The sequence below is a fragment of the Eubalaena glacialis genome, chromosome 11 (genome assembly GCF_028564815.1).
Source record: "Eubalaena glacialis isolate mEubGla1 chromosome 11, mEubGla1.1.hap2.+ XY, whole genome shotgun sequence".
NCBI lineage: Eukaryota > Metazoa > Chordata > Mammalia > Artiodactyla > Balaenidae > Eubalaena > Eubalaena glacialis.
In genome coordinates, this window is record NC_083726.1 from 66,377,236 (window position 1) to 66,402,622 (window position 25,387).

General features: G+C 36.5%; 1 protein-coding gene and 1 pseudogene across 1 annotated transcript; both read left to right on the forward strand.

Moving 5' to 3' along the window:
• The first annotated feature begins 1,120 nt into the window (after positions 1-1,120).
• Positions 1,121-1,990, forward strand: LOC133101053 (olfactory receptor 8S1-like). Its single transcript, XM_061205634.1, has one exon. The coding sequence runs from the start codon at positions 1,121-1,123 to the stop codon at positions 1,988-1,990; it is 870 nt and encodes a 289-aa protein (XP_061061617.1).
• An 18,245-nt stretch (positions 1,991-20,235) lies between these two features.
• Positions 20,236-22,415, forward strand: LOC133101699 (olfactory receptor 8S1-like; annotated as a pseudogene).
• The last annotated feature ends 2,972 nt before the right edge of the window (positions 22,416-25,387 follow it).

Below are 25,387 nucleotides of genomic sequence, written 5' to 3' on the forward strand. Positions count from 1 at the left end.
ATCTCCAAATCTTAAAATTTGCTTAACCTAGTGTTCCTACATAAGCAATTCTTCAAACCCAAACCAATGACTATATGACTTTTGCCCTAGCCATAATCCTCTGCTTGGCCCCCCATTTAATTCCTTGCACAGCCTTGTTTCTGTGATTCATTCACTTTGTAAGCATGCTTTTCTTCCCTACCTCTTTTTTTTTTCCTTATCACTGCATATGCCTGGAAAAAAACAAACCCCATTTAAAGCCAAATATCCGCCTGCTCCACACATGTGCTTAAGCAGCTAAATACTACTGTGACAACCACACACTTGTCCAAATTGGTCACAGAATCTCAAGTAGGCAAATATATCACCAGTTAATCCTACTGTAAATTAGTTTTCCACTTGGTATACCTGAGTTTTGTATTCTTGGTTCATCAAAATCCCTCACCGCCACTTCGCTAAAACCACACAACATACGTACACACACAGATACATAGATACATAGATAGATAGATAGATAGATAGATAGGTAGGTAGACAGATAGATAAGCAAACTCTGTTCATGGTCTCATCTCACAGTTCTTCAAAAACTTTGCAGCAATCAGAAAGTCTCTCATATCTCAGCCATAAAATCCTCCAAGCTAGCTGCCTCAGTCCCCACTCTCTATAACTTCCCTCCTATTTACAAAAGATAAAGAGCCTCTCCTCCTATCTATGGACAAAACTCCACCTGTGCTGTCTGGATCTCATTCCTTTTCCCTTTCTCAAGGACTACACTTCTGCTCTTTACCTCTTACTCTGCTGCATCAATAAATTCTCTCTCTATTTCCACTGACTATACAAAGTGTTCTTTGTATTAATACCCATCTTAAAAATAAAAGAAAGAAACCTCTAGAGACATAAGATGAGGGTCTACAAATTTACATAGGGAGTTGATAGAGGGGTTGTAGAATGCCATCCAGCAATATCAAAGTTATCATGATGATTAGGAAGTTAGTTTAGGAATATGTGAACATGGTTTTCAGTACAGTTGTGAAATGATGTATATGAACAAGAGGGCTAAGTCAGTGGGGTAATTGGGAGGTGCAAAAGGAGTTTTAATGTCTCTCTCTCTTGGATTCCTAGGGTAAATCTTTTTATCACTATGGGAAACCACAGCATGTTCAGTGAGTTTATCCTCCTTGGGTTTTCTGTTGACCCTCAGACCCAGATTCTGCTCTTCATGTTTTTTCTGATGATTTACCTCCTGACCCTGTTGGGGAACCTGGTAATGCTGCTGGTTATCAGAGTTGATCCCCACCTCCACACACCCATGTACTTCTTTTTGGGACAGCTCTCCTTTCTGGACGTCTGCCATTCATCTGTCACACTCCCCAAGATGCTGGAGAATCTACTTTCTGAAAGTAAAACCATCTTTGTAGAGAGCTGCCTGGCTCAGGCCTTCTTTGTGTTTGCCACCAGGGGCACTGAGACATGTCTGCTGGCTGGGATGGTCTATGACCGCTATGTAGCCATAAGCTCCCCTCTGCTCTATGGCCAGGTGATGAACAACCAGCTCTGTATTGGGCTGGTGTGGGGCTCCTGGGGCCTGGCCTTTGTTGATGCTGTCATCAACATCCTTCTGGCTGTCAATTTAGACTATTGTGAGGACCAAACTATTCCCCACTTCAGCTGCGAGCTGTCTTCTCTCTTCCATCTTTCTTGCTCTGATACCTCCACCAATTTCACACTCTTGCTCTGCTCTTCTGTCTTCCGTTACTTTGGAACCTTAATTTTAATCTTCTTCTCTTATATCTGCATTGTCTCCACCATCCTGAGCATCAGGTCCACCTCAGGCAGAAGAAGCAAGGCCTTTTCTACCTGCTCCTCCCACCTTACTGCAGTGATCCTGTTCTATGGCTCAGGTTTCCTCAGTTATCTCTTTGCCAACCTCAGGTTCCTCCTGGAGATGATCTTCCCTTTACAATACAGTGTGATCACTCCCATGCTGAATCCCCTCATCTATAGCCTTTAGAACAAGGAGGTGAAGGCAGCTATGGGAAGAATGTTAAGAAGATATGTTAACTTTTTCACGTAGAGGACCAGAGGAACAGGACCATGGAGAAGCTAAACTACTCTGTAACAAAATACATAACTGGAAATTAAGTTTTTTTAGCGTTCTTAGAAACATCTTTATTAGAAGTGTTCTTAAATCCTTCAATACATGAGGATTGTATTGAAGGATGACTTCCATTCACTGATATAATACTGGTCTGATCACAGCTTGCAAGTAGTGTTCTTAGAAACAAGGGATTATTTCTTGATTGACCATCATGCCAGATGTTAAAAGATATATATGTGTCAGAATCTTAATACATGCTTAAGAAGGCGGCAAGCTCTATTCATAGGATGATTAATGGTCAGCCCTCTTCAGAGGATGAGAAGTGGGTCAGGTAATTTTACAACATATTGTTTATATATTTGTGTTGTAGAAAACACCTGTTACTTTTGCCTGCCCAGCATGATTTTATCCTTCCTACTTTAACTGCACACCACTCTTGCTTAGGGAAATTAACACTTCCCCTTCTGTGTAGACCAGTGGGATTCCCCATGGTGCCCCGTGTCCCCACACTCACCACAAGGAGATCATGTGACCCACGAAACGCCAATCATTCTACACCTGCCTCCTAACAAGAGACTGCCCAGGCTCTCCTGCTACTGAGATCTCCAGTGATTCCATGCCCAGTGGGCTTCCTCCCAGGAGGTTTTTCAATAAGCAAAATAACAATAGCAAACTTTTAATAAAGACCCTTATCTTAAGTGTTTTACACATATAATCCTCTTTATCTCAACAACCTTGTATGAACTAAGTACTATTACTCCTGTTTTACAAATAAATAACTGAGAACCAGAAAAGTTGCCTACAGGTGAAGGGAACTGGAATTTCAAACCAGTAGGTCTGAATCCAGAGTCCATTTTCACAAACCCTTTCTTGCGTCTGGTACTTTGCAGAACATCCTTTTCTTTATTAGTGTGAACCAAATTCTAATTATGTTGGTTGGAAACAAAGAAGTCAAACTGGTACTCAAATTGGCACTAAAAATTGAATTATGTCCTTCACTTGACCCCCAGTGGGATTATTTTTGATTAATTAATATACAAGGAGTTACAAAAGATAGCAAATCTTCTATTTATATTCTCTGATGGGAACATATACACGACGCTATTCAATGGCAAATGTATACTTACCACCTGTGATTATCTAAAATCATGCACCCACCGAGAATGAAACTATAGTGATTAAGAAGCTGCTGCTGTCATTCGATATGGTGGGGATAAAAATATTAAGAATGAAGGATAATTTCAAGCAAGACAAGTTCAAATCTGGAAATTTTGACCTTACTGCTTGCGGCTCAGAGACGACCTAAAGCCAAAGTCAGAGGTTGATTCTCTGGCTTGCTGAATTACAACCCTGTGAGAATGAACTATAATATTGGGCTGCATATAGAACTGATCAAGAGTTGAACACTTATAACTGGGAGGATTTGAGGACAGCATACCGAACCTCCAAACCACTCAAAACGACCTCCACAGTGCTCTCCTCACCCAAGCTCTTCCTTTTCTGATGGAAAAAACACATAATTCTTCTCATGCTCATCCCTTCCTGTTACTCTACTAGTTTCCAGCACTCAAAATTAACATGACTTGGGCTGAAATGAAGAATCAGAAAAGATAATTAGGGGATTTGAATTTAAAATAACAATAATAACCCACTAATTTCTATTTCAAAAATACGGAGATAATTTGTGAAAAATTATTTTAAGTATGTTCGGCCAAGGAGTGTGGACTTGACATTTTTAAATTAATTTTTAAATCTTTATATACATAAAGACACATATACAATTTTATGAGATCATTTCATGTATAGTGCTTCATGGTAGTCCAGTCTTATTTTTTTCTTTTTTACTTACCTCCCTTTTCCCTAATTTCTATTCTCCCTCCAACTACATCACCTCCTTTTCCATGAACCCATGTTAACTAAAAGTATTTTCTTTCATAATTTTCTCCATGCTCATATAATCATATATAAGTGCTCATATATACATATACACATATATTCATTTTTACATACACATTCATTTTTACATATACATGGCTTCTCTGTTTTTTAAACTCCCTTTAAATATGTAGGTTTTATCTTGTTTTTCTCATTCAGCAATACCAGGGGCATATTAATCTAGGTCAAATGGTTTAGTTCTAATTTAGTCTTTCAAATCGTAGCCTAATATTCCATGGTAAGGATATGCCATAATCGATACAACTATCTTTTAGTTGGGCATTACCTTTGCTTCCAGATTTTTGTCATAATGAGTAATAGTTCAATAAACATATTTGTATATAAATCCTTAAACTTTGGATGCTTTTATTTATATGGGGGTGATTCTCAGGAATGAGATTCTAAAATCAATGTGGATATGTATTTTAATTTGAATATATGTTGCTAGATTGCCTTCTGGAATGTTCACACATCCTAAGTAGTGAATAGGTGTAGTTTTCCCCTACATACTCTCCAGATACAGTTGTTACAGATCATTTAAAACTTACGAAAAAGAACATATATATATATATATATATATATATATATATATATATATAAAACTGAGTCACTTTGCTGTACAGTAGTAATTAACACAATGTTTTAAATCAACTATACTTCAATTAAAAAAAAAAAGAAAAAACATTAAAGAAACACTTTCTGCCTTCTGGTGGGTACAAAGTGGTGTCTTTGTTTAGCTTATTCTACATTTTCCTTACTACCGTGAGTGTTACTGATTTTTCCTGTGTTTGTTAACCATTTGGATTTACTCTCCTGTAAGTTTCTCATTCATATCTTTTGGCTATTTCTCTTCTGTGTTTGTCTTTTTCTTGTCCATTAGCGCTATTTTATACATTAGCAATATTAATAGTAGTTTGTAATCTATATTGCAAATATTGATAATCTATTACTTGTCTATTTATTTTGTCATATAAAAGTTTAACTATTTACATAGTCAAATATGTATGCCTTTTACCTGATAGCGTGTAGCTGTCCTGTTTTATTTAAGAATTTCTCTAACTACTCAACTGTACATATTATCTCTTAACTTTCCTTGGTTTATATTACATTAAACTATTTAATCATTTGGAATTTACTTATGGGTGTAATATGGATGTCTAGATGTATTGTTTTTTTTTAATTTATTTATTTTTGGGTCTTCGTCACTGCATTTGGGATTTCTCTAGTTGTGGCGAGTGGGGGCTACTCTTCATTCTGGTGTGCAGGCTTCTCACTGCGGTGGCTTCTCTTGTGGTGGAGCACAGGTTCTAGGCACGCAGGCTTCAGTAGTTGTGGCATGCGGGCTCAGTAGTTGTGGCTCACGGGCTTAGTTGCTCTGTGGCGTGTGGGATCTTCCCAGACCAGGGATTGAACCTGTGTCCCCTGCATTGGCAGGCAGATTCTTAACCACTGTGCCACCAGGGAAGTCCCTAGATGTATTGTTTTATGAATTTAAAGCCACTTAGAAAACAATATTTATTAAATATTACTTTCTTTCCCACTGAATAAAAATAATATATGCTATACATTAAATTCTGTGATACATATCTGAGGTTTCTTTGCTGAGTCAATCATCTATTTGTCTTTTCCAATTATAATTTTACATTGATTAATCTGAAATATCATAGGCTGTTTCATACATCCCTCATTTATCTTTTATTAACAGCTTTATCAAAGTATACTATATGTACTATAAAATTAATATATAAAATTTTATGTACTGTAAAATTCACTCTTTTTAAGTGTGAATTCCATGATTTTAGTACATCTGCAGAGTTGTGCAACCATCACCACAGTTCAATTTTAGAATGTTTTTATATCCCCCAAAGATCCCTTGTACTCATTTGCAGTCACTCCTTGTTTTCATACTCAGACCCAGGCACCCCCAGACACAGATTTGCCTCTTCTGGACATTTCATTTAAATGGAACTATACAATATGTGCTCTTTTGTGTCTAGCTTCTTTTACTTAGAATCTCTTTTTTGTGTGTGTTTTGTTTTGTTTTGCTTGTTTGTTTTCATCAACATATTCTTTTTTATTGAAGTATAGTTTATTTACCATATTATATTAGTTTTAGGTGTACAACATAGTGATTTGATATTTTTATAGATTATACCCCATGTAAAGTTATTATAAAATATTGAACATAGTCCCTGTACTACATTATATCCTTGTATCTTATTTATTTTATACCTAGTAGTTTGTACCTCTTAACACCTTCCACTATACTGCCCATCCTCCCACCCTTCTCCCCACTTGTGACCACTAGTTTGTTCTCTAATATCTATGAGTCTGTTTGTGATTTGTTATATTCATTTGTTTGTTTTATTTTTTAGTTCCACATATAAGTGAAAACATACAGTATTTGTCCTTCTCTGTGTGACTTACTTCACTAAGTATAATACCCTCCAGGTTTATCCATGTTGTCTTTATATATTTTGGATATTAACCCCCTTATCAGAGATATCATTTGCAAATATCTTCTCCAATTAAATGGGTTGTTTTTCATTATTATTGATGGTTTCCTATGCTGTGCAAAAGCTTGTAAGTTTAATTAGGTCCTATTTGTTTATTTTTTGCTTTTGTCTCCTTTGCCTGAGGAGACAGATACAAAAAACATTATTGCCAAAACTGATGTCAAAGAGTGTACTGCCTATGTTTTCTTCAAGGAGATTTAGGGTTCTGGTCCTACATATAGGTCTTTAGTACATTTTGAGTTTATTTTTCTATATGGTGTGAGAATATGTTCTAATCTGACTCATTTACATGTAGCCGTCCAGGTTTCCTACCACCACTTATTGAAGAGAGACTGTCTTTTCTCCATTGTATATTCTTTCCTCCTTTGTTGTAGATTATGACATCTATACAAAGATTAACTGACCATAAGTGCATGGGTTTATTTCTGGGCTCTCTATTCTGTTCCATTGACCTATGTATCTTTATGCCAGTACCATACTGTTTTGATGATTGTAGCTTTGTAGTATAGTATGAAGTCAGGGTGTGTGATGCCTCCAGTTTTGTTCTTCTTTCTCAAGATTATTTTGGCTATTTGGGGTCTTTTGTGTTTCCATACACATTTTAATATTATTTGCTGTAGTTCTGTGAAAAATGTTCTTGGTATTTGATAGGGATTGCATTGAATCTGTAGATTTCCTTGGTTAGTATGGTCATTTTAAGAATATTAATTCTTCCAACATATTAACATGGTATATCTTTCCATCTGTTAATGTCATCTTCAATTTCTTTCATCAGTGTCTTATAGTTTTCCGAGTATAGGTCTTTTATCTTTTTAGGTAGGTTTATTCCTAGGTATTTTATTCTTCAAGAAAAGCAAGATTTTTCTTGTTTCTGGAGATATGACCATAACACTGTAAATTTCCATCTTCAAACCGCTTTTGCTGCATCCCATAGATTTTGGAAAGTTGTGTTTTAATTTCATTTGTCTCAAGATATTTTCTGATTTCCTCTTTGGTTTTTTCTTTGACCCTTTTTTTTTTTTTAATCTCCACTTGTTTGTGTTTTTTACATTTTTCTTCCTGTAATTGATTTCTAGTTTCATACCCTTTTGGTTGGAAAAGATGCTTGCATACTTTCTACTCTCTTAAGTTTGTTGAGACTCGTTTTTTTGCCTATCATGTGATCTATGCTGCAGGGCATTCCATGTGCACTTGAAAAGAATGTGTATTCTGGTGTTTTTGCATGGAATGTCCTGTAGATACCTATTAAGTCCAACTGGACTAATGTGTCATTTAAGATCATTGTTTCCTTATTGATTTTCTGTCTGGGTGATATGTCCATTGTTGTAAGTGGGGTTTTAAAGTTCCCTACTGTTATTGTATTGTTGTCAGTTTATCCCTGTCTGTTAATATTTGCTTTGTATTTTAGGTGCTCCTATATTAGGTACGTATATGTTTACAAACGTTATAGAATCTTCCTGTATTGATCCCTATATCATTATATAATACCCTTATTTGTATCTTATTATAGACTTTAAGTCTAATTTTTTTCTAATGTGAGTATTGCTACCCCAGCTTTCTTTTCATTTCCATTTACACTGAATATCTTTTTCTATCCCCTCACTCCCAGTCCATGTGTGTGTTTAGCTCTGAACTGAGTCTCTGTAGGCAGCATGTAGATGGGTCTCATTTTGTTTTTCTTTTATGATTGAAGCTTTAGTCCTTTGACATTTAAAGTGATTATTGATAGGTATATAGTTATTGCCAATTTGTTACTTTTTTTCTGGTGGTTTTTGTAGTTCTTCTCTTTTCGACTTTTAGTCTCTTTGTGGCTTGATGGTTTTCTTTTTTTATTTTAATTTTATTGGAGTATAGTTGATTTACAATGTTTTGTTAGTTTCAGGTGTACAGCAAAGTGATTCAGTTATACATATACATATATTCATTCCTTTTTAGATTCTTTTCTCATATAGGTTATCACAGAATATTGAGTGGAGTTCCCTGTGCTATGCAGTAGGTCCTTGTTGGTTATCTATCTTATATATGTTAGTGTTTCTGTGTTCATCCCAGGCTCCTAATTTATCACTCCCCCTGACACTTACCCTTTGGTAACCATAAGTTTGTTTTTCATATCTGTAAATCTGTTCCTCTTTTGTAAATAACTTCATTTGTATCATTTTTAATGTAGATTTCACATGAGTGATATCATATGATATTTGTCTTTGTAGTATGATAATCTTTAGGTCCATCCATGTTGCTGCAAATGGCATTACTTCATTCTTTTTTATGGCGGAGTAATATTCTATTATATATATGTATCACATCTTCTTTATCCATTCCTCTGTCAATGGATATTTAGGTTACTTCCATGTCTTGGTCATTGTAAATAGTGCTGCAGTGAACATTGGGGTACGTGTGTCTTTTCAGATTATGGTTTTCTCTGGATATGCGCAGGAGTGGGATTGCTGAATCATATGGTAGTTCTATTTTTGGTTTTTTAAGGAAGTTCCATACTGTTCTCCATAGTGGTTGTACCAATTTACATTCCCACCAACACTGTAGGAGGGTTCCCTTTTCTCCACACCCTCTCCAGCATGTGTTGTTTGTAGACTTTTTGCTGATGGCCATTCTGACCAATGTGAGGTGATATCTCATTGTGGTTTCGATTTGCACTTCTCTGATAAGTAGTGATGTTGAGCATCTTTCCATGTGCTTTTTGGCCATCTTTATGTCTTCTTTGGAGAAATGTCTATTTATATCTTCTGCCCATTTTTTGATTGGGTTCTCTGTTTTTTGACATAGAGGTGCATGTGCTGTTTTTATATTTTGGAGATTAACCCCTTGTCAGTCTCTTTGTTTGCGGATATTTTCTCCCATACCGTGTGTTGTCTTTTTGTTTTGCTGATGGTTTCCTTTGCTGTGCAGAAGCTTTTAAGTTTAAGTAGGTCCCATTTGTTTATTTTTGTTTTTATTTTCATTACACTAGGAGGTGAGTCAAAAAAGACATTGCAGCAATTTATGTCAAAGAGTGTTCTGCCTATGTTCTCCTCTAAGAGGTTTATAGTGTCTGGCCTTACATTTAGGTCTTTGATCTATTTTGAGTTTATTTTTGTTTATGGTGTTAGAGAATGATCTAATATCATTCTTTTACATGTAGCTGTCCAGTTTTTCCATCACCACTTATTGAAGAGATTGTCTCTTCTCCATTGTTTTTTCTTGCCTCCTTTGTCATAGATTAATTGACCATAGGTTTGTGGGTTTATTTCTGGGCTTTCTATCCTGTTCCATTGGTCTGTACTTCTGTTTTTGTGCCAGTACAATACTGTTTTAATTACTGTAGCTTTGTCATATAGTCTGAAGTCAGGGAGTCTGATTCCTCCAGCTCCGTTTTTCTTTCTCAAGATTGCTTTGGCTATTTGTGGTATTTGTATTTCCATATAAATTAAAAAATTTTTTGTTCTAGTTGTGTGAAAAATGCCTTTGGTAATTTGGAAGGGATTACATTGAATCTGTAGATTGCCTTGGGTAGTATAGTCATTTTGACAATATTGATTCTTCTAATCCAAAAACATGGTATATCTTTCTATCTGTTTGTGTCATCTTTGCTTTCTTTCGACAGCGTCTTATCATTTTCAGAGTACAGGTCTTTTGTCTCCTTGGGTGGTTTATTCCTAGGTATTTTATTCTTTTTGATGTGACGGTAAATGAGATTGTTTCCTTAATTTCTCTTTCTGATCTTTTGTTGTTAGTGTATAGGAATGCAAGAGATTTCTGTGTATTAATTTTGTATCCTGCAACTTTGCTGAATTCATTGGTGAACTCTAGTAGTTATCTGGTAGCATCTTTAGGATTTTCTATGTATAGTATCATGTCATTTGCAAACAGTGAGAGTTTTACTTCTTTTCCACTTTGGATTCCTTTTATTTCTTTTTATTCTCTGATTTCTGTGGCTAGGGCTTCCAAAAATATGTTGAATAAGAGTGGCAACAATGGTATCCTTGCCTTGTTCTGATCTTAGAGGGAATGCTTTCAGCTTTTCACTGTTGAGAATGATGTTAGCTGTGGATTTGTCATATATGGCCTTTATTATGTTGAGGTAGATTCCCTCTATGCTCACTTTCTGGAGAGTTTTTATCATAAATGGGTGTTGATTTTTGTCAAAAGCTTTTTCTGCATCTGTTGAGATGATCATGTGGTTTTTATTCTTCAGTTTGTTAATGTGGTGTATCACACTGACTTATTTGTGGATATTGAAGAATCCTTGCATCCCTGGGATAAATCCCACTTGATCAAGATGTATGATCCTTTTAATGTATTGTTAGATTCTGTTTGCTAGTATTTTGTGGAAGAATTGTGCGTCTATGTTCATCAGTAATATTGGTCAGTAATCTTTTTTTGTGGTATCTTTGTCTGGTTTTGGCATCAGGGTGATGCTGGCATCATAGAATGAGTTCAGAAGTGTTCCTTCCTCTGCAATGTTTTGGAATAGTTTCAGAAGGGTAGGTTTTAACTCTTCTCTAAATGTTTGATAGAATTCACGTGTGAAGCCATCTGGTCCTGGACTTTTGTTTGTTGGAAGTTTTTAAATCACTGTCTCAATTTCAGTACTTGTGATTTGTCTGTTCATATTTTCTATTTCTTCCTGGTTCAGTCTTGGAAGGTTGTACCTTTTTAAGAATTTGTCCATTTCTTCAAGGTTGTCCATTTTATTGGCATATAGTTGCGTTTAGTAGTCTGTTTTGATCTTTTGTACTTTTGTGGTGTCCACTGTAATTTCTTCTTCTTCCTTTATAATTTTATTGATTTGAATCCTCTCCCTTTTTTTCTTGATGTTTCTGGCTCAAGGTTTATCCATTTTGTTTATCTTTTCAGAGAACCAGCTTTTAGTTTCATTGATCTTTGCTATTGTTTTCTTCATCTCTATTTCATTTATCTCTGCTCTGATCTTTATGATTTCTTTCCTTCTACTTACTTTGGGTTTTTTTGTTTCTCTTTCTCTAGTTGCGTTAGGTGTAAGGTTAGGTTGTTTATTTGTGATTTTTCTTGTTTCCTGAGCTAAGATTGTATTGCTATAAACTTCCCTCTTAGAACTGCTTTTGATGCATCCCTTAGATTTTGGATCGGTGTGTTTTCATCTTCATTTGCCTCTAGGTATTTTTTGATTTCCTCTTTGATTTTTTCAGTGATCCACTGGTTGTTTAGTAGCATATTGTTTAGCCTGTATGCATTTGTGTTTTTTACAGTTTTTTTTTCTTGTAATTGATTTCTATTATCATAGTGTTGTGGTTGGAAAATATGCTTGGTATTATTTCAATTTTCTTAAATTTTCCAAGGCTTGATTTGTGGCCCAAGATATGATCTATCCTGGAGAATGTTCCATGTACACTTGAGAATGATTATTTTCGTTAGTGTTGTGTTTGTGTTTTTTTCTCTCTAGTTTTTGTATATCTATTGTAGGTTTTTGATTTGTGGTTACCATGGAGTTCATACATGTTGACCTATAACTATATCTACTTGATTTAAGTTGACAGTCATTTAAGTTCAAATACATTCAAAAAGCTCTAGATTTTTTACTCCCCTCACCATGTTTTGTGTTTTTGATGTCCTATTTTAAATCTTCATGTTTATCCCTAAATGTTTATTTTAGCTATAGTTCATTTTATATTTTTTGTATTTGAACCTTCATACTAGCTTATTTAAGTGGTTGATCCACAGCCTTACTATATATTTGCCCTTACCAGTGGGATTTTCCTCTGCCTATAATTTCTTATTTCTTATTGTAGCCTTTTCTTTTTCACTTAAGACTATTTAACACTTCTTGTAAGGTCAGTTTCATATAGATAAACTCTTAGTTTTTGCTTGTCTGAGAAGCTCTTTATCTCTTCTTCAATTTTGAATGTTAACCTTGTGGGTAGAGTATCCTAGGTTGTAGGTTTTTTCCTTTCAGCACTTTAAATATATCATGCCAGGACTTCCCTGGTGGCACAGTGGTTAAGAATCTGCCTGCCAATGCAGGGGATGTGGGTTTGAGCCCTGGTCTGGGAAGATCCCACATGCCACGGAGCAACTAAGCCTGTGTGCCACAACTACTGAGACCACGTGCCACAACTACTGAAGCCCGCGTGCCTAGAGCCTTGCTCCACAACAAGAGAAGCCACCGCAATGAGAAGCCCGCGCACCGCAATGAAGAGTAGCCCCCACTTGCCTCAACTAGAGAAAGCCTGCGTGCGGCAATGAAGACCCAACGCAGCCAAAAATAAATATAAATAAATAAATAAATAAATAAATAAATAAATAAATAAATAAATAAATAATGCCACTTACTTCTGGCCTGCAAAGTTTCTCCTGAAAAATCAGCTGATAGCCTTATGGGGCTTCCTTTATATGTGACATTTTTCTCTCCTGCTGCCTTTAAAATTCTCTTTATCTGTAACTTTTGCCATTTTAATCATGATATTATTTGGCATAGGTTCTTTGGGTTCATCTTATTTGGGATTCTGTGTGTTTCCTGTACCTGGATATCTATTTCCTTCTTCAGGTTCAAAAAGTTGTCATCCATATGTTGATCAAATATATTTTCTACCACTTTCTCTCTTCTCCTTCTGGGACCCCTAAAATGCAAACGTTTAGCATGCTTGATATTGTCCTGGAGGTCCCTTCAACTATTCTCTTTTTTGTTGTTGTTGCTATTCTGATTGTGTAATTTCCATTAGCATATGTTTTGAGTTTCATCTATGCAATAGCATGTATCAGTACTTCTAGTCCTCATATTGTTACTGTTTGTAGGTATAACTTTACTCACCTTTTAATTTTCAATCTGTGTCTTTTACTATAACGTGTTTCTCTTTTTGACAGCGTATAGCTAGGCCTAATTTTTAAAATCCAGTCTGGCCATATCAGATTTTGCTTGCACTGTTTAATCAATTTACTCTTAATATAATTATCAATATAGCTAGACTTAAATCTGCCATTTTGTCATTTATTCCTATATCACATGTCTTTTTTGTTCCTCTTTTCATCCTTTTCTACCTTCTTTTGTATTAGGTAGATAATTTTCTAGTGCTCTACTTTGTTTCTTTTGTTGATTTTTCTGACATGTTTTTTGAACTATTTTCTTAGTTCTACCTTAGTTCTAGCATAGAGTTTCTCAAAAGGGGATAATTCTTCCCCTAAGGGGACACTTGATAATGTCTTAAGATGAAATAAAGGGTTTTTCAAACAAAGGAAAGCTGAAAAAATTCATTGTCAGTAGAACTTACTACAAGGATGTTAAAGTAAGTTCTTCAAGCAGGAGACAAATGATACCAGATGGAAATTTAGATATACACAAAATTTCCCAAAATGGAAAACATGTAGGTAAGTATAAAAGGCATTTATCTCATTTATTAATCTTCTTAAAACATAGTTGGCTGCTTAAAGCAAATATAGTAATAGTGTATTTGGGGGCATATAATATGTATAGAATTAAAATGTATGACAAAAATAGGACATGAGACAGAAAGGGGGAAATGGAAGTGTAGTGTACTATATATGAAGTTGTATAATATTATTTATAGATAGTCTCTGATGAGTTAAAGACACAGATAGTATCATAATGCTGAAAAACTCAGTTTTCCCACTAAGATGAGGTACAAGGCAAGAATGTCCCCTCTCACCACTGCTTTTCCACATCATACTGGAAGTTATAGCTAATACAATAAGACAAGAAAAAGAAATACAAGATATACAGTTTAGGGAGGAAGAAATAAAACTGTCTTTGCTCACAGATGACATGATCATCTGTGTGGAAAATCCAAAAAGTTGACCATAATACTCCTGGAACTAATGGGAATTTACATCAGATTTGCAGGATACAAGGTTAATATGCAAAAGTCAATTGCTTTTCTAAAAACCAGCTATGAACAATTGGAATTTGATTGTTCATATCAACAGTTGTAAAAATACAATACCATTTACATTGACACCAAAAAAAGAAATATTTCAGTATAAATCTAACAAAATGTGTACAAGATCTGTATGATAAAAATGACAAATCTCTGATGAACACAATCAAAGAAGAAGTAAATAAATGTAGTGATATTCCATGTTCAAAGATAGGAAGACTCAATATTGCCAAAATGTCAGTACTTTCCAACTTGATAAATAGATTCAGTGCAATCCCAATCAAAATTCCAGAAAGTTACTTTGTAGATATTGACAAACTGATTCTAAAGTTGACATGGAAAGGCAAAAGACCCAGAATAACAGAAACAATACTGAAGGAGAAAAACAAAGTTAGAGAACCAAAACTGACACTACCTGACTTCAAGACTTATTATAAAGCTACAGCAATCAAGACAGTGTGGTATTGGTGAAAGAACAGACAAATAAATCAATGGAATAGAATAAAGAGCCCAGAAATAGACCTACATATATATAGTAGCTGATGTTTGCAAAGGAGCAAAGGTAATAGAATGGAGCAAAGATAGCCTTTTCAACAAATGGCACTGAAACAACTGGACATCCACATGCAAAAAAAAAAAAAAAAAAGAATCTAAACACAGAAATTACACCCTTCACAAAAATTAACTCAAAATAGATGACAGAACTAAATGTAAAGTGCAAAATATATAAGTCCTGGAAGTTAACATAGGAGAAAATCTAGAAGACCTTAGATATTGCTATGATTTTTTAGATACAACATCAAAGACAGGATTAATGAGAGAAATAATTGATAAACCAGACTTCATTGAAATCAAAAACTTCTTATCTGTGAACAATGTCAATAGAATGAGAAGATAGGTCACAGATTGGGAGAAAATATTTGCAAAATGCACATCAGAAAGAGTACTGTTATCCAAAATATACAAAGAAATCCCTATAACTCAACAATAAAAAAATAATTAAAAAATGGGCCAAATACTTTGATAGCTTGCAAAGAAGATATACAGATAGAAAAAAAGCACATGATGAGGTGTTCTGCATCGTATGTCATCAGGGAAATGCAAATTAAAACAAAAATAAGAAGCCATTGGACACCCTTTAGAATTGGCAAAATCTAAAATACTGACAATACCAAATACTGGTAGGGATGTGGGGCAACAGGAATTCTCATTCACTACTGGTGGGAATGTAAAATGGGATTGTCACTTTGGAAGACAGTTTGATATTTCTTACAAAACTAAAAATACTCTTACCATAATCTAGCAATCATGCTCCTTGGTATTTACTCAAAGGAGTTAAATACTTATGTCCACACAGAAACCTGCTCATGGATGTTTATAGCAGCTTTATTAACAATTCCCCAAATCTGGAAGTAATCAAGATGTCCTTCAGTAGGGAAATGAATAAATTGTGGTACATCCAAACAATGGAATATTACTCAGTGCTAAAAAAAATAGCTAGCAAGTCATGAGAAGACATGAAGAAGCCTTAAATGCATATTACTAAGTGAACAAAACCAAACTGGAAAAGCTACATACTTTGATTCCAAATGTATGACATTCTGGAAAAGGCAAAACTGTGGAGACAGTATAAAGATCAGTGATTGCCAGGGGCTAGGGTAGGGGAGGGATGAATAGGTAGAATACAGAGGATTTTTAGGGCAGTGAAACTACTTTGTATAATACAGATGGATACATGTCATTATACATTTGTCCAAATCCATAGAATGTACAACACCAAGAGTAAACCTTAAGGTAAGCTGTGTACTTTGGTTGTTTATGATGTGTCATTGTAGGTTCATCAGTTGTAACATTTGTATAACTTTGGCGGGTGATATTGATAGCGGAGGAGGCTATGCATGAGTGGGGGTGGGGATAAATGGAAAATCTCTGTATCTTCCTCTCAATTTTGCTATGAACCTGAAAATATGCTAAAATATAAAGTCACAAAAATTATTGAAATAAAGAATAAATAAGTTAAAAAATAGTCTATGTTCAAGTGTTGGAAGTCTCAATATTGTGAAGATATTAATAGTCCCCAAAGTAATACACTGAATCTTCACCCTAAGAATGTTTTATTAATAAACAAAAGAAGAAGACAAGGATACTTTACTGTGAAATAATTATGCTATCTTCTCAATTTTGATATAAAATAGTTACAACCTTAAAACTGTAATTAAAAAACAATAACAACAATAACGTGCTTGGATCATGCTGTCTTTTGAAATATTTTCCCCTAAAATCAAAAAGAAAAATTGAATTTATTTTTAAAAAATATGCTCATGTCTTATCATCAAAACAAGAGGGAAATATAATTTAAAAGATAAAGGAAGATGATATGATTAATCAGGAGTAAGAGATAAAGCAGGGATTTTTGGTGCTTCACTCACAACTCCTCAGGTTTTACCTTCTTAACATTGAGGTACAGGTTGTCCTGACAGAGCCCACATTTGATCTAACATGTGGTGTCAGAAACAAATGCTAGAACAAAATAGAAATTAAAATATTTTGAATACTCTGAGAGGCAAAGAAAGTACCTTACTTCAGTAACTATCCCAGGGACTGGGACTGCCACTATTGCAAATGTTTACTCTTTCTAAGACAGCAATATTTTAAATATCACTTTCTGAGAGATGCATCCATGTGTATATATGGCTTTGGCCCAACAAACATGGCAAAACATAGGGCCAAAATTACTTCTTGACAGATTATTTTTCTCATTTGTGTCTTAGTTAACAAGTCATGTCTTTCAGGCAACAAGCAAAGAGTGACTGGTATCCTGGTTACCATAAAAGCAAAATTTGCTCCATCTGCTTACCTTCCCCCAGGCCCCTGTATGTCTCTGTTATGGTCTTTGACAATGGTAATGTAGTGCTAATCGAACAATGAATTGAGTTTATTCAGTTTGCTTGAAATAACTTATCTGGTGCTAGCACAATTGTTTCTTCTAATAATATTTTAGGTGTTTGGCTGATGCTCTGATAATCTTATGGGTTTTATTAATTCTTTACAGTATTCAACAGTGGAGCCTATGAGAGATTAAATCAGCTTCTAAAGTTCAGAAATTCCACTGGATTTCATCTTAGGATACAGCTGCTAGACTTTTCCTGAAACCATAGACTTGTACAAATCCTACCCTATACTGGATATAATGGATTCCCCTCACTTCCTTACTGATTTCTCCTGAGAGCTTTCTCCTTTAAATTATATACATATGAACATTCCTCTCAGTTTCTGGTTCTCAGGATCCCAACCTAAGACACTATCTAACCCTCAATCAATCTTTCCAACCCCACCAGAGGGCAAGTTGTTACCCGATTGGTGAGTTAGGGAGAAGCAGCATTGCTCAACCCCACCCTTCTCCTCTTTCCCATTTGTCCATAGAGGAGGTACACGCTAGTTTATTCCTTTGGCCATGTGATAAAATTAGTGGAGCAAGTTCACCCTGTTGACACATGTATGTTAACCTGTGCTATCTATGATGGGATGCATAAATAAGCCTAATTCAGGGGGAGTGGTAGCTACTTACAACTCAGTAGAGCATGTATGTGTGTGTGTTCCTTATGGTCAATCAATGGGATGTCAAGCTCACTGAGTTATTCCTGAGTTTGCAAATGTTTTTCTCTGTGATTAGGCCATCCATATTTACTAGTATTTACTAATTGTTGTTTATGTAAATTAGTCTCCTGTCCTTCCACAGAGACTGAGAGCTAGGAGTACTATCTTCTTCAATGTTTACATTTCAAAGAGATAGTTCTCAGGATCTCGATAAAGACAGGCAAGATGCTGAGGGAAGATTTACATTCATTTTAAAGAGGCAGAGAAAGAATTTACAATTTCAAGTTTTTTAAAGCAAATGCTCTAACAAAAGGGAGATCAGGGACAGCAAATTCTCTAAGAAAAGGGGGATCAGGGACCTATATTCAGGAAAAACCTATTTAAGGTTTAGTCAAGCTGACTAAGGTTTAGTCAAAAACCTATTTAAGGTTTAGTCATTAAGATTATATTTGTCAACACACACATACATGCATATAAGGAAACTTCTAAGATAATGAGGTCAAAAATTTGCTTCTGGCTGAACTCCAAGGAATTCAAGGAATCAACTCAGCTGTATCCTGGGCTTGCTTGATCAGGTACCCACCCGCTGGCTATTTAAATCTAGGCGTTCTTCTGAATGGTTAGATCTGAGGAGGCTTTATTTGCATAATGCCCTTGGGAAACTATTTAGAGCAATAAGAGAAAATAGTGAAAAACAACTGTGTAATTGGTTTTGAAATGGTCTGAGTAGTTGCTCAAATATTTATATGCTGAGAATCAGAACTTTTCAAAATTGTATTTCTATGTACTTTTCTTAGGATTCAGAGCAGTCCAAGTTTATAAGAATCTAAAAAAGGATTTTGAAATCTTAGCCAGGGAGACTCCTGGCACATACACTAATATCCTTTTTTTTTTCCCCCTAATACTGTCATGTAGATAGACAAGAGCTTTTCTTCAGAGAAAAGAGTTGTTGCTGTTTTCCACCTGCATGGTTTATTGAGACATTCTGTTAACAGGTCAGAGCACCTAGAGGGTTCTCTCCACTGGGGAAGAGGAGAGCTAGGTCTGCCTTGATATCTCCTGGGCCACTTATCTCTACTCTTCATCTCTTCCTCTCTGTGTCTCCTTTGCTCTGTACTTTGAGCTTTCCTGCAACTCTGCTCTTACAGTGAGATCATCCTTCCCCCATCCATCTCCGTCTCTCCCTCTTTGATCTGGTTTTTATTTCTCTATTTACGAACATGCTCTGATCTGCCCTCAGAATTAACTCTTGTCCTCTCCTTGAGAATATTGAGGGATTAAAACTAAGGCAATGAATAACAAATAAGTCTATCGTAACCAACGTATGCACATAAGTTATATAAATAACTTCTTAAAACAATGTAAGAGAGGTATTACTATATGCCATTTTATGGATCAGAAAATTGAGATAAGGAAGGCTTAAAGACTTTCCAAAGATTATACAACTAGTAAGAAACAGAACTAGGACTTGATGACTTGACCCCAGGTATGTCTCAGGCCGTAGGAAGAGACACAGGAGAGGTTCAGAAAAACAAAATCTATTGTACTCACAGGTACTAGAAACAGTAGGCATGGCACACCACACAGGGCCATGTGGGGAAGCACCAGCATTGGTGAAGAGGCAGAAGGGGAGAGAGAGAGAGCATGGCCTAGAGCCTTTACTGGGGTTTTCACTAGAAGGCAAGGCAGGGCAGGAACAGTTTGGAACTGGCTAGGTTGAATAATTTGGGAGGCTCTGTGCTATAGGGGTGGTCCCTAGTTGCCTGGTACCTGGCTCTGGGATGGTTAAGGCAGACGAATATTGTTTCCTAGCTTGTAAGGGCTACATAGAGGAGATATGGCTGTGAACTGGTTAGTGTGTATATTAAAGGCATTCTTCCTGCTAATTCCTTTGCTATCTCTAAGAATTAGCTATCCCTGGTGAGAGGCAGACTCTCCACAGCCAGAAAGTTTAAGATGTCAAAACATCACATTATACAAAAAATTAAAAATATAAACAATACACTGAGCCAGCTCCTTACTGGCAGTTCTCAAAGCATATTTTACAAGCCAATTAAACATCTTTGTCAGTGAATCTGAATGAATTCTGCCAACTTGTCTACTGATTGGTTCATTGGATTATGTTCACAGGTTAATTTGGACTTGGTAGCTAACAAGGGCTTGATTGCTGGGTGAAGAAACAATAGGAGAAAAGTCTCAGTCTCCCTTAAGTAATTAATTGCATCAGCCATAAGACAGGAAGGCCAGAATGAACCAGCTGACTGAGCCAACAAGTTTGAATAGTGATATTGAGGCTGAGTTTGTGTCTCAGTGTCAGGTCAGAGCAAGTGAACCTGGGCAAGTTCTAGGTTAGCATAAGTTAGCTAAATCTGGTATGAGAACACAGAATGTAGCAAGGTCTGAATATAACACTCTCAAATAGAACTTAATTATGGATCTGTAGAGGGGAATAAGTAATCATGACCCATTGAGACAGGTGCCTTTCCACAGTAGAACATCTGGGGTATCTCTGGACTAATTTCCTTGTGCTCTAATTTCTAAATTTTAAAACTTTAACATACTTTTAAATGTTTTAACATCATGTGACTTTTCTAGGAGAAGAAAAAATAACCAAAAAAATTCTCATCTTAATTAAAATAGTACCAAGTCTCTGGTTTCCATGTGTCCCTCCAACCAAGGATGTTTTCCTTCACACATTCAGCCAGCACCTTCAAAAACCTCAGTTTCAAATACTCTCCTACCACAGTCACCTCTATTTCTGATTCATTTAATTTAGTGTTCCTACACCAACCATTTTTCACATGCATTGAGAACACTAATCCTTTATGTCGACCACATTTTCATTTCATACCACTCATATCCTTACTTCTCTCATTACACAGGCAAGATTCATTCATTTAATCACCAAGGAAATTTCTTAACTCCATAACCCATCTCTCCTTTTATTACATCACATGTCTGACATAAATGCAATGACTGACTTACTCTCCACATATACCAAACATGAGAAAAATCGCATAAGAGTGATCACTGGACTCAAATTTATAACCAAAAATGTGGACTAGACTTTGCCACTGCAACTAATCCAAAGTAGTTATTTCAAACACCAGTCTCCCCTCTGCATACCCCCACTGATGACTTTACCTTTCACCTTATTGACATTATAGGGGCTATAAATAGGAAACTCCCTTCCCTTCCAGATACAAAAACTTCCCTGTATCTTTCTCCACACTCTTTGCTTTCCTTCCTCTTACAATGGATCAAGCATCCCTATTCCCAAGGTAAACTCCTCCACTCATTCTCTGGATCCTATTGACATTCCCCTTTCAATAAATTCAGCCCTCCCACCTACATTAGCAACTTCTCTCTGCATTTGCAAATGCTGTAATCTATCATCCATCTAAATATTTTATTAAAGACTGAGCAGCATCAGCTTGATCTAGAGTTGAGGGTGTAGAATATAAGAAAATCAAAGATACTATTGAGTCTAGAGAGTTAGTGAAGGTGGTTCAAAACTTGAACTTGGATCCCAGAGTCAAGAAATAATGTGTATAGAGAAAGGATTTAAGGCCCAGAGGAAATAGAGAGGCAAAAAATGAGGTTCAAAATGCTAGTTTTATTCCAAGGGAAAGTTTCTTCTTTTTGAGAAATGCAGCACCATCACCAAGTTCACCATCCTCAGGCTATCTGCTGACCCCCACATCGAGGCTCTGTGTTTTGTGCTATTCCTTGGGGTTTACTTCCTAACCCTGATGAAGAATCTGGTGATGCTGCTGGTGATCAGTGCTGATTCCCATTTCCATGTACCTATGTACTTCTTACTAGGACAACTCTCCTTCCTGGATATCTGCTACTTCTCAGTCTCAGTGCCCAAGTTGCTGGAAAATCTCTTGTCTAAAAAGAAAGCAATCCCAGTAGTGGGTTGCATGGCCCACATCTTCGTATCTGCCTCTGAGGGCATTGAATCCTTCCTGTTCCTAGCAATGGCCCATGACCACTATGTTGACATTTTTCATTCTCTGTTATTCAGTCAGGTGATGAGAAACCAACTGTGTGTGGGACTGCTGTTGGTCTAGTGGGGCCTGGGTTTTCTGGATGATCACATCAATATCTTTGGAGCTGGCAATTTAGAGTTCTGTGAGACCCACACTGTCTCCTATTTCAGTTGTGACCTGCCCTCCCTCTTCCCTCTAGCCTGCTCCACCAATCTCACTGTCCTGGCCTGGTCTTATGTCACACATAGCCTTGGAACTGTCCTCCTCATTTTCTTCTCCTATGCTCGCATTGTCCACCATTCTGAGCATCAACTCCACCACAAGCAAAAGCAAGGATTTCTCTGCCTGTTCCTCCTACCTCACTGTAGTATCTTGTCTAAGTCTTAGATTTTCACTTGAGCAACTGGGTAAAAATGGTGGCATCACTTACTAAAATCAGCATGATTGGGGGAAATGCACAATAGAAGGGTGAAAATTAAGGATTTGATTTTTTGTTAGTTTGGCTGTTTGGTTAGTTGCTTTTTGGCTAAACTGCTTAAGATGCTTATTAGACATTAAAGTGGAATGTCAAGTTGTACGTATTATTTTGACGTTCTGGGGAGAGTTCAGGGCTAATATTTGGCATATATGTGGTATTTAGAGATATAAGATTAGCATAGAACATCTAAGGAAAATGAAGTGAAGAGGAGGTCCTGGGAATGAGATCTGGAGCAGTCCAGCATTTCTAGTTCAAGCTGAGAATGACCCAGCAAGAGAAACAGGAGCAGCAGCCATTAAGTAAGAAAGAAAATCAGGAAATTTTTGTGTCACAAAATCCAAGGAAAGAGAATGCTACAAGGAGGATAGAGAGGTCAACTGTGTTGGACGCCACTGAAAATTCAAATAAGAAGAAAACAGAAAAGTTACCATTGGGTTTTGCAACATTGGTTTTAAAGGGGTTGACAATATTGACAAGAGAAGTTTCAGCTAGCTGGAATAAGACGAGGAGAGAATGGCAACTGAAAAAGTACAAAGAGCAACCATAGATAAATTTGCTGAGAAGTTTTGCTGTGAAGACTGAGAAAATGGAGCAGTAGGTTTAAGGAAAGTCAAGGGTTTTTTTTGTTTGTTTTTGCTTCTTGCTTTTGATTTTGTTTTGTTTTTGAGAAGAGATACTAAAGCTTGTTTAGGTGTTTGTGGAAATGGTCACATAGGTAATATAATATCAAGATTTGGATCAGGATGGAGGCAAAGAAACTTTAGCTGATGGAAGAGAGTTCCTGAGGAAGTTCAAAGAGAGGCTGGATGGTCACTTACAGGACATGTTGTATGGGACTCATGCATCAGATTGGAGGTTGAAATAAAATGATCCATGTGATCCTTTATGCTCCATAGAATCCTGTGATTCTAAAAGGCTTATCTGTTTGCATATATGTGAGAGGGTGTGGGTAGGAGTATATGTGCATGTAAGTGTACATTGAGGTCGAGTTTTGTCAAACCTGAGGAAGCCCCAGGCTGGTCTCTGGCTAGCAGAAGGGTTTATGGGCCCTCAGTGTCCACCCCATATCCTCCCCTTTCTCAGGACCACAGTAGAGGCAGGAGTGCCAGGGGTCCAGATAACTGGCTACTGCTGTTTCCCCTGAGTACTGATTAGTCCCCAGCTCCCTGGGGCCCTCATTACTCCCTCTCACTCTTTAAGAACCAGCCTGGCGTATGGGTACCAAGTAGAGAGAGACTAGAGAAAAATGATACAAGTCACACAAACTGGCCAGGAGCCCTCCTTAGAACCAAAAGTGATAAAGGAGGAAGAAGAAGGAATAAAAGGAGCATGGCTAAAGCTTCTTAATAGGTACTGACTCAAACCAGAGCCCATGCATACCAGCACTTTAGGCTTTATCCAAAACTAAACACAAGGTGACTAACTGCATTAAACACAGTTTTCAACTGGTTGGGAAAGAAAACCAGCTTTTCCTGAAGTCTGAGTTCTTTGAGCATTGCACATCATTCACTCTCGACACAGAAGGCAACGACTCAGGTCTCCATGTTAGAGCAAGACTCAACAGTCCTTTTTGGTCCTTCCCATCCCACGAGATGTGAGGAATCTTACTAGGTTCCAAACCTTTCATTGCACAGCAGAGGGAACTGAGCTCAAGAAGAAGCAGCAAAAACTGCCTTGCCAAACTGGCAAAAGTAGGTCATGACAGAGCTGGGATGAGATATTTATGAGGTTGAGCAATTTGCCACTTTATTAATCTGTAATCTGTCCTTTCCCTTCATTTATAAGATGAAGTTCAAGATTCCTTTGGGATATAATAGAGGGGGGAGCTATAACTTCAGTGGTGGGGGGGCAGCTGAATGGAGCATTTCTGAATTATGGAGTGAGTTTGGAGTATTCTCTGGTTGAAGATTTCCTAGATAAATGCCAGGATCTTAAGCTGAAAGTAATTTGAGAGGTCATTTAGTTCAGGGCCCATCTCCAAGCAAGACCAAATCTGTAGAAATCACAGCCTTAATTGCACAGCTTCTTAGAATTTTTCAGAGATAAAGTAAAATCTGTAACTCTCCGTTACATTCGTGTCACAAAACAAGATTTTTTGAAAGTTTTCATTATTTAAAAGTCTAAACACCTTGTGTCTACAAAGATTTACTCAGGAAGACCACAAAGCCTGCAACTAGGGTAAGAAATGGAGACAAAAAAAGGACATTTTTGATACCCCTTTCTTCCTACTACACAAGAGCACAGCTCCTCTTGTCTTCACTTCAAGACATTCTCGTCCCTTAAAAAGCTTCTTTCTTTCCTTTTCTACCAGGAACCTTTCAATAGCCTTCAACCTTCCCAGTGGCCTCAAGACCATATCTTCCAGCCACATTTCCTAGACCACAAACTTGGGATTAAAGAGCTAGCAGACAGGGGACAGAAATAAGAATAAAGCAGAATAACTAAGAGAAAAATTAAACTACTTGAGCCAGTTCCATTCTCCAGCTGAGCATTTAAGACTCCTTCTTGAAGAAATGGCTTCTCAGACCAAGTTCAATCTTGCTAGAGGATAAACAGGGTAGAAATAGAATGGGAAGAGGAAGAGGTGCATATATTTTGTTGGAATTGAGCTTAATTAATTGCTGAATTTGAAGCAAAAGGGTAGAACTTGGATTGCATATTACCTCCCATAAAGATATTTTTCATTGAAATATAAAAAAACATATTTTAAAAAGTGTAAAATCAAGACAACTGACCATTCTGTTACTACCCAAACAACTCAGCTGTTTATTTTTCCATTGTTAATTCCACATAAGCCCCTATTGTGTGCATATTTTTACATAATTTAATGAATTTATACTAATCATGTATTCTGATATTTTTACTAGATATCATGAATATATTCTTTCTGTCTCTCCTCTATAATTATCATTTTAATCATTAGATAA